The sequence below is a fragment of the Corvus hawaiiensis genome, chromosome 2 (assembly GCF_020740725.1).
Source record: "Corvus hawaiiensis isolate bCorHaw1 chromosome 2, bCorHaw1.pri.cur, whole genome shotgun sequence".
NCBI lineage: Eukaryota > Metazoa > Chordata > Aves > Passeriformes > Corvidae > Corvus > Corvus hawaiiensis.
In genome coordinates this window covers 120,917,712-120,937,434 of record NC_063214.1, presented here as the reverse complement: position 1 = coordinate 120,937,434, position 19,723 = coordinate 120,917,712, and the positions used below count along the sequence as shown (strand labels likewise).

The 19,723-nt window shown below is 40.1% G+C and overlaps 1 protein-coding gene across 2 annotated transcripts in view; it reads right to left on the bottom strand.

Moving 5' to 3' along the window:
- The window catches only part of HLCS (holocarboxylase synthetase), a 116,831-nt gene that overhangs the window by 80,947 nt on the left and 16,161 nt on the right, over positions 1-19,723 (bottom strand). For both annotated transcript variants that reach the window (XR_007200876.1, XM_048291246.1), the window contains exon 6: positions 776-1,047. Coding sequence is in view for 1 of the 2 variants with exons in the window: in XM_048291246.1 (XP_048147203.1) it covers positions 776-1,047 (272 nt within the window). In the remaining variant the exon portion in view is untranslated. The remainder of the gene's footprint in view (positions 1-775; positions 1,048-19,723) is intronic.

Sequence of the window (19,723 nt, the reverse complement as noted above, 5' to 3'; positions counted from 1 at the left end):
TTTTTCACCTGTAAAATTCATCTGCAGTTTCTGCAGATAAATGAACCCTGACATTCAAAAGTAGCTGCCACAAGGATTTACAGCTGCAGGTAGAAACAGGCTTAAGAGTTTCTGTCCTGAAGAGCAACAACTTCCCAAAGACAGTTTTTTCCATCAGACTTCCACTAAACACAACAGTACAGCCTCTGTACACAGACTCCAAGCTGAGATTTAGTAACTGTGATTTTCCTATCACTTAATCCCATTTAAACTCTCATGAACAACCTTCTCTAAGGTATCCCACAGCTCATTCACAAGGGTCATCTGTGTGATGATGAAAGCACCTCTACCAGAACCCTAATCCATGTTTTAAAAACCCAAACCAAGCACTAAAGAGCATTTTAGTGAAATATTCAGCAAAAGAAATGAGAGAAAATAGGAATGTTAAAATTAGGGGTACAATCTGCTTGGTATCACTGTTCTCAAGTAACAGGCTTAGCAAATAACTTGCACTAGAGAATGTATTTCATCTCCTAAATATGAATATTTATTAAATTAAATTTCCTTATGGTGATGTTCAGAGGAATAAAGATTAAACTCCACTACCAAGAGAAAGTTAACCCACTCATCTCTTCCCACCCTTTATGGCTCAGTATTTTATATATTATCAATTAACATCCTGTGAACACAAAGTTCTCTGGTTTGTGTCCAGTTTCCTTCAGAACATTGTGTGTTACCATAATTATGAATTCCCAATCAGAAAGTTAATTCAGGATGGCCTGGATCCCCATCTTACCCATCCAGAAGATCCATGGTTGTCGTGGTCACCTCAGTGAAAAGAAGGATCTTTCCCAGCTTCTTGGTTTGGAGATGCTCCTGATAGGTCTTCAGGCTGAAATGTTCTGAGGAGAAACTTCCCACCTCCGTGACCACTGGCATCAGGGACGGAGTCACTTCCACTTTGGACTCACAGGACGAAACAAATTTCAGAGACACCTTGCTGGATGCCCTTAATCCCTCAGCATCCACGTTTCCCTCCAGCCATTTCAGGAAAGCAAGATGGATTTCCTGCGGGCAAGGGCAATAAAATAAGAAATACAGATCGCCCCACGTGAAAACACACAAACCTTCTTCCAAGTCCATTTTTATTCAAGCAATCATCTACTTCAAAACAGGAACATTAACTCCATTTCTCTTCAAAAAGTAAGCTCTGCTGCTTGTCCTGGTCCAGCCTGGCCTGAATACTCAACACTGTCCTGGAGTTGAGACCACGCTCCTTTGCAGATTAATTAAACTTCACTTGTCTCTGTAGCAGGGTTTGCAGTGGTCTTCCTCCATCCTGAAGCATGGAGTGCACACACTCATCTGCATCCTGCAGGATTCTCAACGTGCTCAGATCCTCAGCTGCAAGAAGCCCTTTAGTCCATCACTAAGACTCGATTTAAAGGCTAAACCAGCAGCTAAGAAAAACACTTACTGATTTCTCAGTGGAATTTCTGCTAAAATGGCTCATGCCTTCAGCTAAGGGATGATTTACTACCCTTAGTACCCATGTAGTGACACTCTGAATGTTACACATCACTCTTGCTGGAGGTAACTAATTCTCCTTTGAGAGGTTTGATATGAAATGTTTGCCATGTCTTTAGGAACAGCCACAAACACAGATTCTGGGACTTTTTGCTCAGTGCGCAGCTTAAATTTTGGGGAGTTGAAGCGGTCTTTTAGGTGATAAATGAAACCACAAAAAATTGTGGTTCCAATTCGACTGGAAATAAGGCACTCATGATTCTTGCCCCCCAAATTTCCAGGAGGAAGAGATGTGATTTTTAAATAAAAAGGTTCTAACCAAGCACATGCCCCTCGTTCCCATCACTGCTGTATCTGGGAACTGGAACACATTTCCTACGTGAGTGCTGAAGGCAGGGCTAAGCTCTCCTGCCCTTGAACAAGACATCTCTGAGCTCCAGCCCAACTCTTCAAAACCCACAAAAGAAGAGCAAACTTCCCATAAACAGTTATCTATCCAAGGAATGACTCCTCTTTTCCACATCCCACTGTTCTACCTGAAGAAGGAATGAGAGAAGTGCTCTTGTTCCTAACACCTTCTCTGGATTTTCCACCCCCAGAAATGGCATTTTCTCAAATTTCACCGACTTTGCTGCCTGTGCTGAGTGCCAGCAGAGGGGCTGCTCTGCAGCCCTGCAGCACCAGTGGCAGAGCAGGACACAAAGAAAGGAGCAACTTTTCCCAAATTCCATCAGGCACTCGCTTCTAAGCCCCAGAACAACCTAAGAGAGACTCAGCAGCTACATTTTAGTTATGGAGAAATTACTTCTCATTTCTTGCTTTTCTAAAGCTGCCTCTGAATATTTTCTGTCTAACTTCTTGGATAAAATATGCTTTAAATATTTCCTTTCCCCTCTTTTTTTATCTTTTGCTATGCATCATAAATGATGATGTGATGATGACTGAAGGTTTTGTGAGCATTTCTTTGACTTGCACCTTCACTCAGTGTAACACCAGAGCTCTGACAGACTAAATAAATTCCTTACACATTATCCTACTTGTTTTACATACCCACAGTAACTGATTGGCTGTAACTGATATTTAGAAAAATTACAGCTTTCATTTCTGTCAGGGAGAACATGGAAAAACTCTGCTTAATCAGAGAGTGTTTTCCTATTGCTTTCCAAACCCAGAAATTCACTCAGCAGCACTGGGTGTGCGAGTCCTATGCTCAGAAACATAATTTTAACTCACCTAAGGATGGCTTTACAGTCTTACAGAAATTAAGTTACAAAATAAAGGAGATTAAAGTGTGACGACATCGTAAACAAATCATTAAAGTGCTTGAGGCTGTGTCAGAAATTCTGGTGTACTTTTGCTCAGAATATCTTCTGAAAAGAACAAAGTAGCACCTATTCCTGTGTGATGCTCCATTATTCTAAATATGCCACACAATTCCAACCTTTTACCCTCCTGAGTGTATTACTTCAAGTGATTTTTCCCCATAGATTTTAGGCAAACTTCTTGATTTCATTGCTTCTAACACACACTGAACCATTTAAGAATTGTTGTATGTGTGTAATTCTCAAGTTCATTTCCCCCCATAACGTCCAAGGGTTTATTGAGCTGATGAAAAATATAAACACGAAGAACACATAATCAAGGATGGGGATATTTACAAATTCCTAAGAAAACATGGCTTACACGTTTAACAAAGTTTCAAGTGCTGGTCACAGTGGAAGAATGATTTTTTACTGTAAGAACTTCCTTCACACGAAGTTCCAGGGACAGGGATGCTGAACCGGTGCCTTGTGGTCCCCAAATTATATTGGCACAGCAAAAACAACATTATCGAATAATGAAATTAACATATATATGAAGTCAGCGTTAATCTCTGCTTCAAGCCCATTGAAAAGGAATATAATCGTGTCAGAACTGTGTGGTTTAACCCGAGGATCCGGCTGGAATTCCCAACCTCTCCTATTCCAGCAGCATCCGCCGTTCTGCAGCAGCCTCTGGTGGCCACTGACACGACAAGTGCTGGCTCAGGAACCTGCTGGACACCTCGGGAGCAGCCCAGGCATCCAGCACCAGGGCAGGGAACACCCGAACTGCTGGACACGCCTTTCCCCGGCCTTTTTGGAAATCGTGGAGGATGCTGCTCCAAGCTTTAATGGATTGTGGAATCCCAGAAGCTGCAGCTGTTCCGTGTTCAGGCTCTGACAGGATCTGCAGCTACTCACAGACACAATCATGGAAAATCTGGATTTCCCAACCTCCCAGCGACATACTTTGTGCATTTAATAACTAAACTTGTTGTAGGGCGGCACAAATAAATTCTGAAACTGATATTCATCAGGCTTGGGCAGGAGAACTGAAGTCAAGCCAAATTTAATTTCGTAGAATTGCAGAATCACAGAAGGGTTTGGGTTGGAAGGGATTTTAAGGATCATCCAGTGCCACCCCTGCCATGGCAGGGACACCTCCCACTGTGCCAGGCTGCTCCAAGCCCCAATGTCCAGCCTGGCCTTGGGCACTGCCAGGGATCCAGGGGCAGCCCCAGCTGCTCTGGGCACCCTGGGCCAGGGCCTGCCCACTCTCACAGCCAAGAATTTCTTCCCAATTCCTAATTTAATGCTGTCCTTTTTCATCTTAAGGCCATTATTTCCTGTAAAACTGCGGGGTTTTTCTTCCAGTCACACTTTTCACGTGTACATTCCCATAGGCAAAGATATTCCCTTCTTTCTCGAAGTAAGAATTAAATTTGACATCCCAACCAAACAACTCGGTGACAAAAAACCTACTCGGCTTTTCAGAGTTAAAATATTCATCTACAAGTTTAGTATTTATAAGGAGAAAATGTTTCTACCCGTATTTTAAATGGTAAAAAATGTAATTTCAATGCATTATAAAAAAAGCACTTACCAGAAGCAGAAAAGAACTGCACCAACAAAACTATCCAAAACCTCTCACTAATAAATTCTCCACACTCCAAAGGTCAATTTAAATCCTTTAAAGAGAAGCAAGGAGAGATTGGGAATTTCCAAGCACTGATCTGGTACCCAGGGACACACCAGAAGAATTCTGATTGTCAGACTGAGAGTGGCACTGAATGAAAAGTTCCGAGCAAGAAGGGAGATGTAGAGGACATTAATTCCCAAAATTCCCAGAAATCCAAAGTTAAGCTACTGCACACTGCAGACCCTCAGCTCCTCCACTCACCAGCACAAATTGCTCGTTGTGGTAATCTCAACATAAAGAAGGAGGAGCAAAAGCTGTATTTTATTTCTCATTTCACATCTGCTTTCTATGATTTTAAGAGTTTGGTCAGGTGTGGGCAGAAACTGCTCCGTAACAGAAGTTTGCTTTTGCTGTTCAAAATTCTTTTTAATTTCATAACCATTAAGTTTCACTTTTCCCTAACGCTCACTTAGAGGTTGAGATTGAACAAGGAGGAAAGAGGGAGACAAAAACCAGCTGCATATGAACCCTTCTCTGTTGTAGTATAAAATAACACAAAATTACAGCTCCTGATGGAGAAGATTTTATTTGCACCTGGGCTCTGTCAAACAATGAGAGTTCTGCACCGAGCACATAAACTCCCAGTTATAATGGTTGAAAATAAACCCAAATCCAAGACTTTATTCTTACAATCTGTTTATATAGATAGGATTTGGATGTATTTTTTTATCTCTATGTTCATGCACACACACAGATTAATTCAAATATCTCTCACTGGGCAGATTTGGGAGCTGCTCTTTCCTCCCAAACTCCAACGATGGGCCCGAAACTCTCTATCAATGGAAATCTTTGTTAAGACAAAATTCACTCACAGCCTAAATTCATTTGGTTCCTATTAAAAACATGGAGGCGAAATGAAATGAAAGCTACGAACACAATGCCACGAACCAAACATTTCCCATCAGCTCCCTCCTCTCATGTGAGGGAAAGGAGATGATTTTAACCACTGATGCTCCACCTGAACAGTCAATAATGGGATTAAAATATTGCACTTTAGCTGTGCTTGTGAAGCAAGGCCAAATATTCACTTTCTGGAGACACAGAACGTGATTTAGAAACTTTTCCCCCTTCCTTTGCATAAAATCTAATGTTTTCCAATGAACTACCTCTATTTTTGAGGAGTTTGCAGTTGGTGCACTGATCCATGGAATTATCAGCTGATAGAGTGATTAAATCTCTTATTTATTTATTTATTTATTTACACGTTCATGTTTGTAAACTGCAAGCAAACCAAGATTACACAGGAATCAGGCACCAAACTTTTAGAGGAGCCTGTCTGGAGCAAAACCAGACATCACACCTTCAATATGACTAAAATCTGCCTTTTTTTTTTTTATCAGAATTGCCTGTTCCCAAAGGAATATTACACAATTCAAGTAGGATCTCCAATGTATATATTTCATCCCCGTGGATTCTCTATCAACACTGATAGAAAAGGACATATTTTAATGAAGAGTTGGGCTTGAAGTTCAATTTAAATATAAACATTCACACCTGCACAGACACATACAGACAAAAATACAGCCATGTTCTCCTTGTCTTACACAGCTTTGCTCAACAGCCCTGCAGGTTTGAGGGTGTTAAATTTAAATTAACCACGGGAGAGCTTCCATAGCATCTCTTGAATCCAAGAGAAAAAATATTTTACATCACCAAAAAAAAATTTTTTAATATATAACATATAATATATAAATATTTATTTCCTTACTTTAAATACACATGATGTTATCTCCTATCTTTATTCATTTCAAACCCTACCATGTCTACATTACCTTTTAATGAGGCTTTGTAAAATACTATATATTAAGCTTACTGCCTCAATCTTTCATTAAAATGCATCGTTTTCCCTTAAAAGCAAAGTGCAGTGACTTTTCCTTTAGGAAAAGTTTGAAGAAATGAGAGGGAAATTAAAAAGCAAACCACAAAAATTTGATAGAGAAAGGAGGAAAGATCATCTCTTGGTGATCACAGAGGAACTGGAGAGGATGCAGGACAGGTATTAGATCTCATTAGATAATAATAATAATAATAATAATAATATTTTCAATGCTGATGTTATTAATATTTAATAACATTCCCAAACTGCACATCCACACCTAGAGTCCTCAGTGTTGCCCTTCCAGACTTAAGGAAGTGCAAGCTTGGAGAGGGATTTTATAACAACTGAAACAAAGGGAACAAACAACTTTTAAACACAAAACCTATTTACAACACATTAAAAATCTGTTTGGAAATACAAGAAGTACTCAAACTAATCCAGTTTTTAGGCAGCATTTAGAAAACTCCTTTAATATTAACTGTTTACAATTAATTTCAGGCCATTATTTTCACTGGTGGTGTTTTAGTTCACAGGGTAAAAACCTTAGGAAGGAGAGAAATCCCCATTTCTCGACTCCCTCCTTTCCCCATGGCCTGAAGAACTTCATAAAGATTTTATTGTCCTACAACCGAGGCACATTTTCATTTCATGTTCTCATGAACTGGAGTTACTTGGCTGGTACTTGCTGTGCATTCCCAGGATTCTGCACAGCCTGGAAATCTGTTTCAGTTTATTAATAATATTTTTATATTTCCTAAACTGAGACACGGTGCAAACCAGGAGATTTTGACTGCACAAAGCACAGAAGAACATTTAGAAAGATGGCAGGGTTGGCAACTTTTTCAATTCCCAACCAATCTGATTTTTAGGAGTCTCCAGTGGTTTGGGTTACTTCAGTCTATGATGTGCTTTCTGAAGGGAGGCAGAAAAAGCTCATCATTTCTGAAAGATCATTCCAGAGACTTAGTCAAGTGCCTTATTTTTGTCTCCACTCTTCAGTGTGTTTTTAAAAACAAGTATTGCATTACATAAACACAGTGCATCATCCCAGCAGAAACAGCCATGGATAGGAGTGGATCCATTTTCCCAACTGATATGTGGAATACTTCATCCAAAAAAGGGCAAGATTTTTAACAAAGTGCTGCAAGGTATCCTTATCCTTTTTATTGCAGCCCCATTGCTTTGAACACGAAGCATCTTAGATTTCAACCCATTCCCGCACTACACGTCCAGCAACTGCTCATAAATCCCTGCCTAAATCTGAATCCAGAATTAAATTTAGCTTTAAAAAGCACTGTGTGTAGGCAGAAAATTCATTTATCCAACGGGCAGCAGCCCATCCTGGGAAACAGGCAGCAGGGCCCAGGTCAGGATTCACTGATAATGAAAAATAAGTCAGGATGTTCCTTTTTGCTGAGAAAATAATGACAAATGAGAGTCAATAGGTTAAAAATAATCCATAAAGAAATTAATTATGGTCTTCACATCAAGTTTGCTATCTCTGCATCTCTCCTGGCTTTAGCAGAGTGCTCCACTTGGGAGCTGGGATACCAGAAGGCACAAGCAGGATGGGAATAGGTGCTGGAGGTTTGCTCAGCACAAACCAGAGCCGAGGGGAGGAACGGGGAGGAGGCCGTAAGGTGCATCCCAGATTTTGCTTCCCTTCCTTCCTCAGCTGCGGCAGAACAGTCTGGAAACAATCTTCCCAGCAGCTGCTCTCATCAACAAACTGTTTATTGTAAGAAAGTGCCTGGGTCAAAGGCTAAACGTCATCCAGAACTGAAAGCGTAGCTGTAAAAAAAAAAAAAAGGCAAAAAAAATCCTGGGGCCGTCCACGCATGTGGAAAAAAAGCCCAGGACACTGGGAAGGGAAGCATATTCCATCTGAAAGGCCAAAAGTCTACTTAAAAACTCCTCAGGTTGATGGAGCAGGGTTTTACAACACTGCACTCGTTTCTCGTGGCTCGCGCTGCTTTTGAGGCCTACTCGAGGTTCCTGCTAAGAACGGAATTTGCTGATCAGTCTGTGTCTTGTGGTGAAAAAGAGCAAAAGGGAGTTGTGTGAAAACAATCCAAAATGTTTTATCAAAGCTAAGCCAACTCCATATCCACACACAACAATAAAATAAGGATTTCTCTAATTGATTACAAACGCACCGTCGATGCGTTACACGAAAAACCAAGTTTAGGCTCGGTATCAGTCAATAATAAAATTTTAGTTTAAAGTAAAGGATACAAAAATCACAGGAGAAAATCTCATTTACCAGCCTGCAGCTTTGAATCTCAGAAATTAAAGAGTGCATGAGCAGCTCTGAGAGCGGAACTGGTCCCACAACAGCCCCGTAATTGGGACACGTTTGCTGCCCCAGCCCATAAATCTGCCTTTGAGGGGGAAGGACCCAGAGGAACAAGGTCCACCTTTGACACAACATCACCACGTAACACTTCACAAAAAGGCTGATAAATCAGAGGCCTGCGAGGTGGTGATTTATCCTACCAGGAAAAGGTGTGAGAAATTACGGGCCGGGTGTTTAATTCTTCGTGACACCTACTTTGTAACAGAATTGTTATTTTTCTGAAGGGAAAGTGTACAGTAAATTGAGCCTATGTGCAACTGGGCTAAAATAAGCCTAGGAAAAGCAAGCAGAAAGGAAAAGACATTCCACTTTTGCATTAAAATCTGAGCATTATGCATATTAAAGTGGGTTGTTTTTTTTTTTAAATTATATAATCAAAGTCATGTTTAGAAGAATAAATTAAGATATAAATCTAACCTTAAATGCTGTACACACATATATTAAATTACTCTCAAAAATATTCTGTATGGACTAGGAAAAAAATACAGAAGAATTTTGTTCTCAGCTAATAGGGCAATAAATTAGATGCAATATATCCAGCAGCTAAAACTGGTTCTCTTAAACAGCTATCACATAATACTATTTTTATTTGGTACCAAACCTGTTTGTTTTTTTTTTTTAAAACTAACAACAAAATTGTTTGTCGAAAATCTTGGAATTAGCAGTAGAATGAGTTAAGTAAATAAAACCTAAGAAAATATTTTTTCTTCGCACTGATAATACACAATTCTTAGCTGAGGGTTTTCCATCAGGTTTGTTTTGCCTTTCAGCAGGGTTACACACATCAAATGTGAATGAATTTAGTGTTCGTGAATATGAAATAGCAGCACAGGAGCCAAAGATTCTCCTCTTAGCACTGCAAATACGCTTTAAACTCCAACGACCAGCTTTCAGCTGGACCTCATTTTTGCCTCTTCTGAGGAAAAAAAATCTCCCCACTCTGTCACACTGGAGGGGTTTTGGAGCTAAAGAAATGCCTGTGAAATATTAAGGTGAAACCACACCACGTTTTCACGTGGACCACGGCTCGGGGATTACAACACAGCCCCGTCCCTGAAGCTGCACGGCTGATGTTCAACATGGGCCATGGATTTTATATTCCTTTCTAAAACACATTCAGGTTGACAGAGTGCTTTATAAATTACAAAAGGAACATCTTGGAAAGGAAGAATTTCTCGGAAATTATATGCTATAATGGCAAAAAATACGCTTGGTCTGTTATTTATAAACACCTACTGCAAAGACGAAACCCAGTATTAAGCGAACGCTGACTAACTTTCATTTAAGATCTCTTTGCTAATCAAAGATATTTCAAAAAAATTAACATGACAGCAGGGATTATTTCTTTTAAAAGTAAAAAAAAAAGTTTAAAAAAAAAGTTTAAAAAAAAGTAAATCTGCTTTTTATTTAGCAGAGTATCAAACAAGCTTCATGCTTCATCATATACATATACAGCAATGTAAAACTTGGATACCAAATGGAGAACCCTGAAAGAAGCCTCACCGATGTCCAGTTTATCAGAAATTAATAAATTTTTCTTACAAAACACGGTTGAAAATAGAGTATTTAAACACAGTATTCACACAACACTCAGCTGTGAGAGTGGATGATCCAAATCCCATTTACAGCTATCCCAGCCGTGTGGTTTTTAACCCGTTGTAATTATTTCCTCCTTTTTCAGCCTTTTCAGATTTAACACTTTCTCCTGCTGGGATTGAACCTTGCTCAGAGCAAAGGGGTAAAATTTTTCCCTCAAAAGAAACCCAGGAAGATGGAGATCCAATCCTACACTGCACCTTGGATCTAGGGACCCAGAATGAGTTCCAGAGCCTCTGGAGAGAGCTGAAAGTATTTCTGCAGTGGTCAGGGAGAAATGGGGAAAGAAATGCCCCAAATATAATCTGTCCTGTAAAGCTGGACATAAAACTTATTTAACCCTCACAGAAATAAGGCCAAATTTTATGGAACAAACCCAGGGTTTGCCTCAAGACGAACACACCACGAGCTCCTACTCCACAAGGCCATGTTTGGATTTCCACGTCCAAAGTCAGAGCTCAGGACTGAAATTCAGGGGTTTGGGAGCAGCTTTGGGAAACGAGGCACTCAAAGAATCAGACAAGGAGAGACCTGAGGCTGAGGCAGTGCATGAGAATTGTTCTGCAGAACCACACAGAGGCAGGGAGGAGCATTTCTGACAATGGCACATTCTTTATCCCGAAGGATTTTGGGTTCTCCTGACTTGTTTCTGAGGACAGCCACCTGTTTCTGCCCCTGCAGATATTTGTGCTCCACCAACTGTGAAACAGGAGTTAATCCAAAGTGCAACACTTCATGTAGAACACAGCCCAGACAGAACTCAAATTGACTAAAATCAAACTACAGTGCATGCAAACATCTCTCACTTTTGTTTTTTGAGACTCATCTGAATTGCACGCCTGAAAAAGATTTTTCCCATTAACATTTTAACATTTAACATATTAATCCAGGCAAGGATTCTTTTCACTTCATTCTGTCCAGGTTCTCTTGACTTCAGAAGTGTTTTTGTTTCCGTCCATGCTTTTGAAACACTGTCCTGACCTTGGTTATTTTTCTTTTTAGTGTCACAAAAGGATCAAAAATTTTATATTCTACCACATATCAACTCCAAAGATGAACTTTTAACTGATTAAATATGAACCAACTTTGCTGAAAGTTATTACGTTATAATTAATAGTCCCAAACCAAAGGGGTAACTTCTAAAAATAAATTGTCCTGAAGGAAAAAGCTTCAGGGATTACTTCAATCAGTACTAAAATGCAGAAAAAAGGAGTCTAAAATGCACTTCCAGAATAGTTGCACACAAACTAATGCACTCAAAGCAGACAAAATCCGTATCAACACGTGACATTTAGTGATTAATTTAGCCTTGGTTAAATAAGCACAGTTTGGGTCTGTTTCTTGAACATAATTTGCTGGGGAAACAGAAGACTGAAAGCGAAACAATTATTATTTAATTTTGAGTTTAAAGTTTGATATGGCCTTCCAGTTTGTCAAACTTGTGAAAAAAAAAAGAGGATTGTGACAGTGGCTGTGAAAGTGAAATTCTACCAGCAAATTACCAAATGCTTCTAAAAGGAAGAAATGTCCTTGAACAGATGGAGAAATTGTTTTGTATGGAGCAATAAGGGCAGCAATAATTATATTAAAGTTTACTGCAATTCAAAAATGTCTAATTTGCTAATCCTGGGCTGCTAATTAAAGTGGACTGTCTAGGATAGAAAAAAGCTTCAAAATATTTAGAGAGAAGTCCACTTCCACCTCCAAAAGTGCTGCAGAGATACCAAAAGCAAATCCTTATCTTTTCTGTCTATTCAGAAATACCATTGGACTGAAACACCAAATCCAACATTTACCCTCCCACATGCTGCCTATGGCTAAAACAGGTAGAAGGAAAAACTTCCCATAATTGCAAAAAGCAATAATAATAATAATAATAATAATAATAATGACAGAAATATTCTACAGACAGAAGTCCAGCTTTAAGTGTCTCCAGGTATTTCTAACAAAACCTTGGAAATTCAAATCTTTATAATAATTTGCAGCTCCTACTGCTTATGGTAACGTTGGGAAAGTGCCTCTCTCTCTAAGGAAGCAAAAAAGTAGGAATTAGCATTTGCTTTCAGCTACTGTATTTTCTTTTCCATCAGCAAATAATTGTACTGATACCAACACCCAAAATACAGTTAAAAAATGGAAAAGTAACCAGATAAAAGTTCTGTCTGCAGCTGCTGCTCCTGACAAGGAGCTGTGGTACATTCACTAGTCCTAAAACCAACAATTCCATCTTGGGAAGAAGAAATGTCTTCCAGACCAGAAAAATGCACGGGTAATTGCTCGCTTCATGTAATAAGTTCTAAAGTCAAAACATGCCAGATGCAATTTTTTATTTAGATCTTGACAATCGTGCATCAAAACACAATTATTTTTCCTTATCTTGCAGAAGAATTTCAGAAATACCTCCTGGAATTAATTTTCATCGATTCTGACTCCATGGAAATGCTGAGACATGCTCGCACAAAATCGTTCTTTGAACTCTCAAGGATCTTAAGATGTTTTTCAGTTCCTGAAACTTGACTTTATTCCATAGGTGGGGAGCATCCAGGCACAGCTCTTGAAACTGAGACACTTTCTCCAACTGAATGCTGCTCTGACTTTAAATTATTTTAACAATGAGACCAATGTAACCTTTTCTACTTAAGTTATGACCTATTCATCAGATGAATGGTAAATGACAAAAGAAACTGTGATTCATTTCTTTGTTGCAAGTGTAACATCAAAAAACTATCACAAAAAAAAGGAGCCATAATTGTATTGCTCAGTAATCCACATTATATCCAGCATCTCTCTTCCCTTCCCTCAGCAAATGAAAACGGCCTTATTTTTATTTAGATTCTCTGGCTGAAGGTGTAAAGACATGGAATTCTCTAAGTCTATATTGAAGGCAAGAAGCTGACTAAAAATTCACAAGTGGGTTGTTTGTCCAGCAAATGTTTTGGGACTCAGCAATCTGTGAACCCACTTTGAAACATTTTGGTTTCTAGGTGATCTGAACTCCAAATTTTAGTTCTCACCACGTGCAAAAATCGTAAATTTATTACAATCAATACTCTCAAACTGAAGAAAAGATCCTTTTCCGTGTTAAAATCTCCTCGATACTGATCCTGCTAAGGCTTGGCTTTTACTATTATTTTAATGATACATTTATTTGTTTTTACAAATCAAAAAGTGTATTTTGAAATGTTTTCTGAAGTAGTTCTTAAAACATTTCTTAGATTAAGTTCAGCAGCACAATCTAGTACAGACTTGAGAAACAACACACTAGATCAGGGAAATGATTCTCAATAAAACAAGCTGTAAAAATCCAACATTGTCCCACATTTTAGTGAAACCATCAGTCCAAAGTAGCACAGTTTTTATAGCTAAAATTATTAGATATGTCTGTAACAAGTAGCAGCTGTAGGGAATGCTAGAAAATGCAATAATAAGGTTATTTTCTCTGTGTTCAAGTCTTGCTCCTTACCTCTGCTCTTCAGCTGTTGCCCCATTCCCCTCTCTCCTCCTCCCACACAGCCTCTGCTTTTTCATCTGCTATCAAACCAGATCCACCAGCTCTTCCTCCTGCATTTTTTCTCTCCAAAAAAAAAAAAGTTCTTATCCTCATCAGTCAAGGAGCATGCTCTGATTTACACAGTGCATGGATAACTCTCACCCCAACTTTTCTCAGGGCTGGAGCACTTCTCTGGTCTCCTCTGGGCCTCTGGCACTTGACTTGTTTTTATTATCTTGTGTATTTAGGAAGAAATGGGTAAAGAAAGGAGATAATTTCTGAAACTTGAGGTGGCCAATATGGCTAACACAATAAAATTATACACATTTAAATAATTATGTATTTTTTAAACATATTAACACACCTATACACATACACGAGCCCGTATATAGAATTATGGAATTAGACAGATGCAGGACCACAGTTCATCACTACTGTGCACCCTCTAGGAAATGCTGGCAGAGATAAACCTCTGACCAGCTGAAATTCCTGAAATGAAACCATGTCACCCTGTGAAGAGCAGCTCTGGATGATCTAACTGTAAAATACAAGTTGCCCTGATGGACCTTTACACAGGATACTTTTCCTGGTAGAAGAAAAATACATGTACCATGAAAACAGACAGCACAAGATGTCTTCCCTTTTTATTTTCTTCCTTCTGAGAAAAACTTGCCTCGGTATTCCCGTAAATCCTTTGTCATTCATGTCACCAGTCCCAAGTGCCAAGTGAGTACAGAGCTTTATTAAACTGTAACACGTTCTCCTCGTTGGGAACACCCACTGCAACCCCAAAAAAAGAGCTTTCACAGGACAGTTGCAGTAGAAACGACAGCAAACTTTCTGATTTAAGCTGACAGCTGTTCTTTAATCAGCTTTTCACTCTAAGAACTGCATCGTGTCAGCCAGATAGGCCTATGCCAAATTCCAGTCCCCTTGCACCTGGAATTTCATGATTTCCTCAACATGTCAGAAATCATTGCTGGAAATGAACTGTCAAGGGATAAACATGACAGATTCACCAAGGCAGTCCCTTCCCCATCTACTGCTGGCACAAGTCACACCTGATAACTTTTTTTTGGAGTCTTTGTCCAGTGACAAACTCTGAGAACACCACAGCGTCTTTTAACTCGCTAACTCCAATTCAACTCCCATCTTAATTCTACAGAATAAATCCAGCTTGATAAACATAAATAATCACCTTTATGTGGTGGGCAATTATTTTTCTGATAACATTAGTGCATAACTGAATTGTCAAAGGAATAAAATACATATTCAGAAGACCTGAATGTTGCAAATGCAGTGTTCCAAAAGCAGCTGAAGTTTGCACTTTTATCTTTTTTGAAGAGCAATATAAGAAGATGCCTCTATTTCCTCTCAGTTATATGTATTTATTTATCTATATATTTACTCAACTTGTCCCTGTAATTAAAATCTCTATTAATTAAAGACATGTTCTGGCCATAATTTGTTTAGGAGTGAGGCTACAAAAGGAGCCCTAATGAAATTGTCAGACAACCACTACAACAATTTCCCATTGTGGAAAGGAGGCGTCACTTCTGAGCAATGGTAACTCGAGAGGATCTCGCCGGGCTCCAGCTGATGCCAAGCCTGCTCTCATTTTCCCAGTCTCACTTCCATAAATTAGCTGCAGGGCCCATGGACAGTCAGGGAATCTTGATGGGTTTTTTATGCTTGGAAACCCTCCACTTTTGTCAGATCTTTAGCAGTGAGGTCAGAGCGGGCGCAGCGGTGCCAAATGGCCGCGGATCCGCAGCGTTTGTCACAAGTCCGGGATTCCTGCTCTCCAAACCCCCATCTGCTCCAGGCAGCCCTGGCTCCAAAGGCTTTATCAGGAGTGCTGAAACAAAATCCCCACCCAGCCACTTTTACTATGGCCTTCACACCAAGGCAGAATGTGACGCCTCCATTTGGATCAATCTGCCACCACAGGTTTGACTTTAAATTTAGATTCCGATTATAAACTCCAAGATAAAACTGAAACTAAGAAAACTCAGCCTCACCACTCTGCTGGGTAACCTGTACTCAAGAAATGCTCAGCCCTGGTGCTGCTCTCTGTCATCTCAAGAGTGAGAAGCCAGCAGCAGCCCAAGATCAGAAATGTTTTAAATATATATTACATAAGCCATTCTGGGGGGATAATGACATTTTCCATTCTCTCCAGTACAGAAGGAACACGCCTGGTGAAGAAAGTGGTTGTGAAGTATCATGCACACTGACTCGAAGCCAGCCTTGAAACATGAGAGAATCCAATTCCATGAGTGGCACTTTGGTCAGATGCCAGCACATCATAATTTCGTATCAGAGTTAGCTCCACAGAAAGATTAAATGCTACTCGGTACAAAAGGCATTAACTTCTAGTTCTCACAGCAGTATAAAGACCCTTTTTATGGAGATTGCTACAAACAACATATTTTCTTTCACTCCTCAAAGCTTCCTACATTTTCTAAATGATCCTCAAAAACATTTATTGAATCAATACATAGCCCAAAAGTTGTTTACAAACCAGAATGCAAAGTAAGAATGCTGTTCATTATTATGTGCCTACAAATGTGCTGCATGCTTGTTTAACAGGAACAGCATGTTTGCTGCCATCCTGCAAGAAGCAAAACAAAATTTGAAGTAGAGAAGTGTAAAATAAAGGGAACGTTTGCCAGATTTCCCTTTCCCTCTCCCCTAAATACATGGGAAATACTCCCTGAAGATAAACAGCAAAAAAGGGAAAGGTATCTTTAACCACCACCTGGAATTACTTGGCTCCACATTTGGAGTTCCCTTCATCTCCCATCAAGATTTCTTAATTGGAAATGTTTTGCTGTATTCTGACACTACATGCCATCAATTCCTGTGGAATTTCAAAGGCTGTTTTAAAACCGAGGAAATATTATACAGGGCAGTGGCTGCAAACATGTAAAGATATTTTAATGCAAATCTATGTACACACACACTCTGCATAAAATGCTTTCCATCCCTTCCTTGGTTTTCCCCTCGAAATCCAGCTCAGAAGTGTCCCCTGGTGGCAAACACCTTCCCCTCACCACAGGAGCTGTAGGAACAGCCTCAACTGCATCCAGCTTGGGGAGCAACAGAGTGATTTTAGTATCATGCCAACACTAACGCGGTTTAGCTGGGCAGGGACGCTGGTCAGTACTGGAGTCACTGGTGAATGCACTGGAAATACCTGCAGCATGCCAGCCTTTCCCCAAAAAACAGCTCCAGGGAGAAGGCTGGAGAAAGTTTTGAGAGTGAACAAATTAGGAGATAATCCAGCCTTCTAATAATTAGAGAATTCCAGAATGGTTTGGGCTGGAAGAGACCTTAAAAATCATCCAGTGCCACCCCTGCCATGGCAGGGACACCTCCCACTGTGCCAGGCTGCTCCCAGCCCCAGTGTCCAGCCTGGCCTTGGGCACTGCCAGGGATCCAGGGGCAGCCCCAGCTGCTCTGGGCACCCTGTGCCAGGGCCTGCCCACCCTCCCAGGGAACAATTCCTGCCCAAAATCCCATCTAACCCTGCCCTCCTTCACCTTAAAGCCATATTTACAGGAGGCAGCAAGAACAAAGTTCATTTGTCAATCCAATCCTGTTTCCCACCAGGATGAACTCTCTCAATTGACCACCTGAGTTTTCACCTCACAAACCAGTAAAAAGCCTTTTATAGTTTCACAGCCATGTTACACTATAAGGTTGGTTAAAAAAAATTGCCTCTGAACAAAGAGCCAGGAAAATTTTTCTAAGAATGTCTCCTGTGCCCGTGTCTCATGGTTTAACTGCAACAGCCCCACCATCTTCTTCCCCATGCCTTTGATCTACAGTCACTGTTGCTATTCCTGATGTCACGGAATCATCCAGACTTGGAAGAGCCCTTCGGGATCACCCAGTGCCACCCCAGCAGCACCAGCAGCACCCCAAAGCCTGTCCCCAAGGGCCACATCCAGACTCCTCCTGAGCACTCCCAGAGACAGTGACTCCAGCACTCCCTGGGCAGCTCATCCCAAGGCCTCACCACTCTGGCAGGGAAAACTTTTTTTATTATCTCCAATCTGCCCTTCCCCTGGTGCCATTTGAGGCCATTTCCTCTCCTCCTTTCCCTGCCCTCTCCTGGCAGGGAGTTGTGGGGAGCAGTGAGGTCCCCCCTGAGCCTCCTCTGCTCCAGGCTACCTGTGAAAAGCATCCGAACCCAAAAATTTACTAATTTAACTCACAAACCAACAATTCTATGAGGAAACTACACTAATAAAGGTGTGCAGAGTAATAGAAAACTGTGAAGAAAAAGAAATATGTGCTAAAATACACAGAATTTATTCTACCATGGGACCGTGGGACAAGTGTTACAAATGTTCCCTGGGGTACAAGAGGAAATATCACTGAGATACAAAAACCAGACCAAAGCAGCTCTGAACTGTTGAGTTTGGGCACAATCCCTACGTAATTTCATTATCCTGAGTGCCAATAAAGCAACAAGAGGAAACAAATGAAGCACAGACTGTCAAAAACCATATTCTTGGAGAACAATTCCCTTCAGAACCACACACTCCAACACCAGCAAACAGCAGGAATCATTATCAGAATCCAGATACTGACACTTCCCACGAATGACAACACTGAAACCAGTTTGCTTTCTGGTTTCTGTATCCCTTCTGGGTTTGGAAGTTCTTGTTATAAAGCAACAAAAGTGAATCTGAGGAGGGGAGAGGGAAGAACACAAACCAAGCAAATGCAAACCCACCCTCCCCGCCCACACAGGCAACTCAAAGCCTTGCAACCCAAGTGAATTTATTATGGAAAAGAGCCCTAAATCCACAGAGTTCAATTACAGATATTTTTAGTTGACAGCACTGTTATCAGTCCTTGGGTAAAGTATCACACATTCATCAAATCCATTCCCCAAAACCAGTAAGGTGCTTCAGCAAAGACACATTTTTACTGGTACAGATGCATTCACACTGCTTTATCTCATCTTTTTTTCTTTCAAGCAACTTTGCCTTGAAAGATATTTTCATTTCTAGCCAAGAGACAAACTGGGAAAAGCTTTCAAGTACAAAGGTTTTTTCTTACTTCAAATAATACATGTAATACATTAAAAAAGTAAAAAACATTAGACACAAATGATTCATCAGTGATTAATTCAGGTCTCTCACATAGTCTGTTCATTCAACATTTTCCTCAGCTCTTCTGTTACTTCTGAGCCAGAGAAAAGAGCAAATTTCCTTTCTGGAATAATTAATTCCAAAGAGCTCTTGTTTTTTGTTCGACTGCCTGTAAGGCAGGGATGAATCTCATGCTCTGAGGATAAGAGAAAACAAGCAAATCTCCTATTTTGTAGATTATACATTTTTGGTTCACTTGTAAACCAAAAACTTGGACAGCAACAACAACTTTGGAGTTTCAGTGTAACTACCCCTGATCTTAGCACTGGAAATTTTAAAAAAACCCTCAAGTTTCCCTGAAGTTGAATTTCAAGCCCTACAACCCCCATGAATATGCATGGCAACATTTCAGAAACAATTGTCTCAAAATGTACCCTGAAATCAGGGTTCATTATAGTGTTAGCTGAGAGTTCAAATTTCCCACCCTCAAAGGAAGATTTATTCAGGATAAAGTAATTCCATATTTTCTTGGCTGACATAATGGACCTGGAATTTAAAAGCAGACGATGCCACCCCAGAATCAAGACATGGAAATCTGCTCTGACTGAGCTGCTTCTGCTCCAGCTACTGAGTTACTCAAATACACAAAGAATTTTGAGCCTGAGGAGTTTCTACTCAAGTTTTAAGATGAGCAAATGTGTGGGTGTAACAATTCCTAATGGGAATAATCACCACTGGGACAAATCTCATTCTTCAAGGAGTAAATCCTTGGTTTGAAACTTAGGAGATGTTAGACTGAAACTCCCGGCAATAAAACACAATCCTGGCATTTACGTCTGAAAAATTAT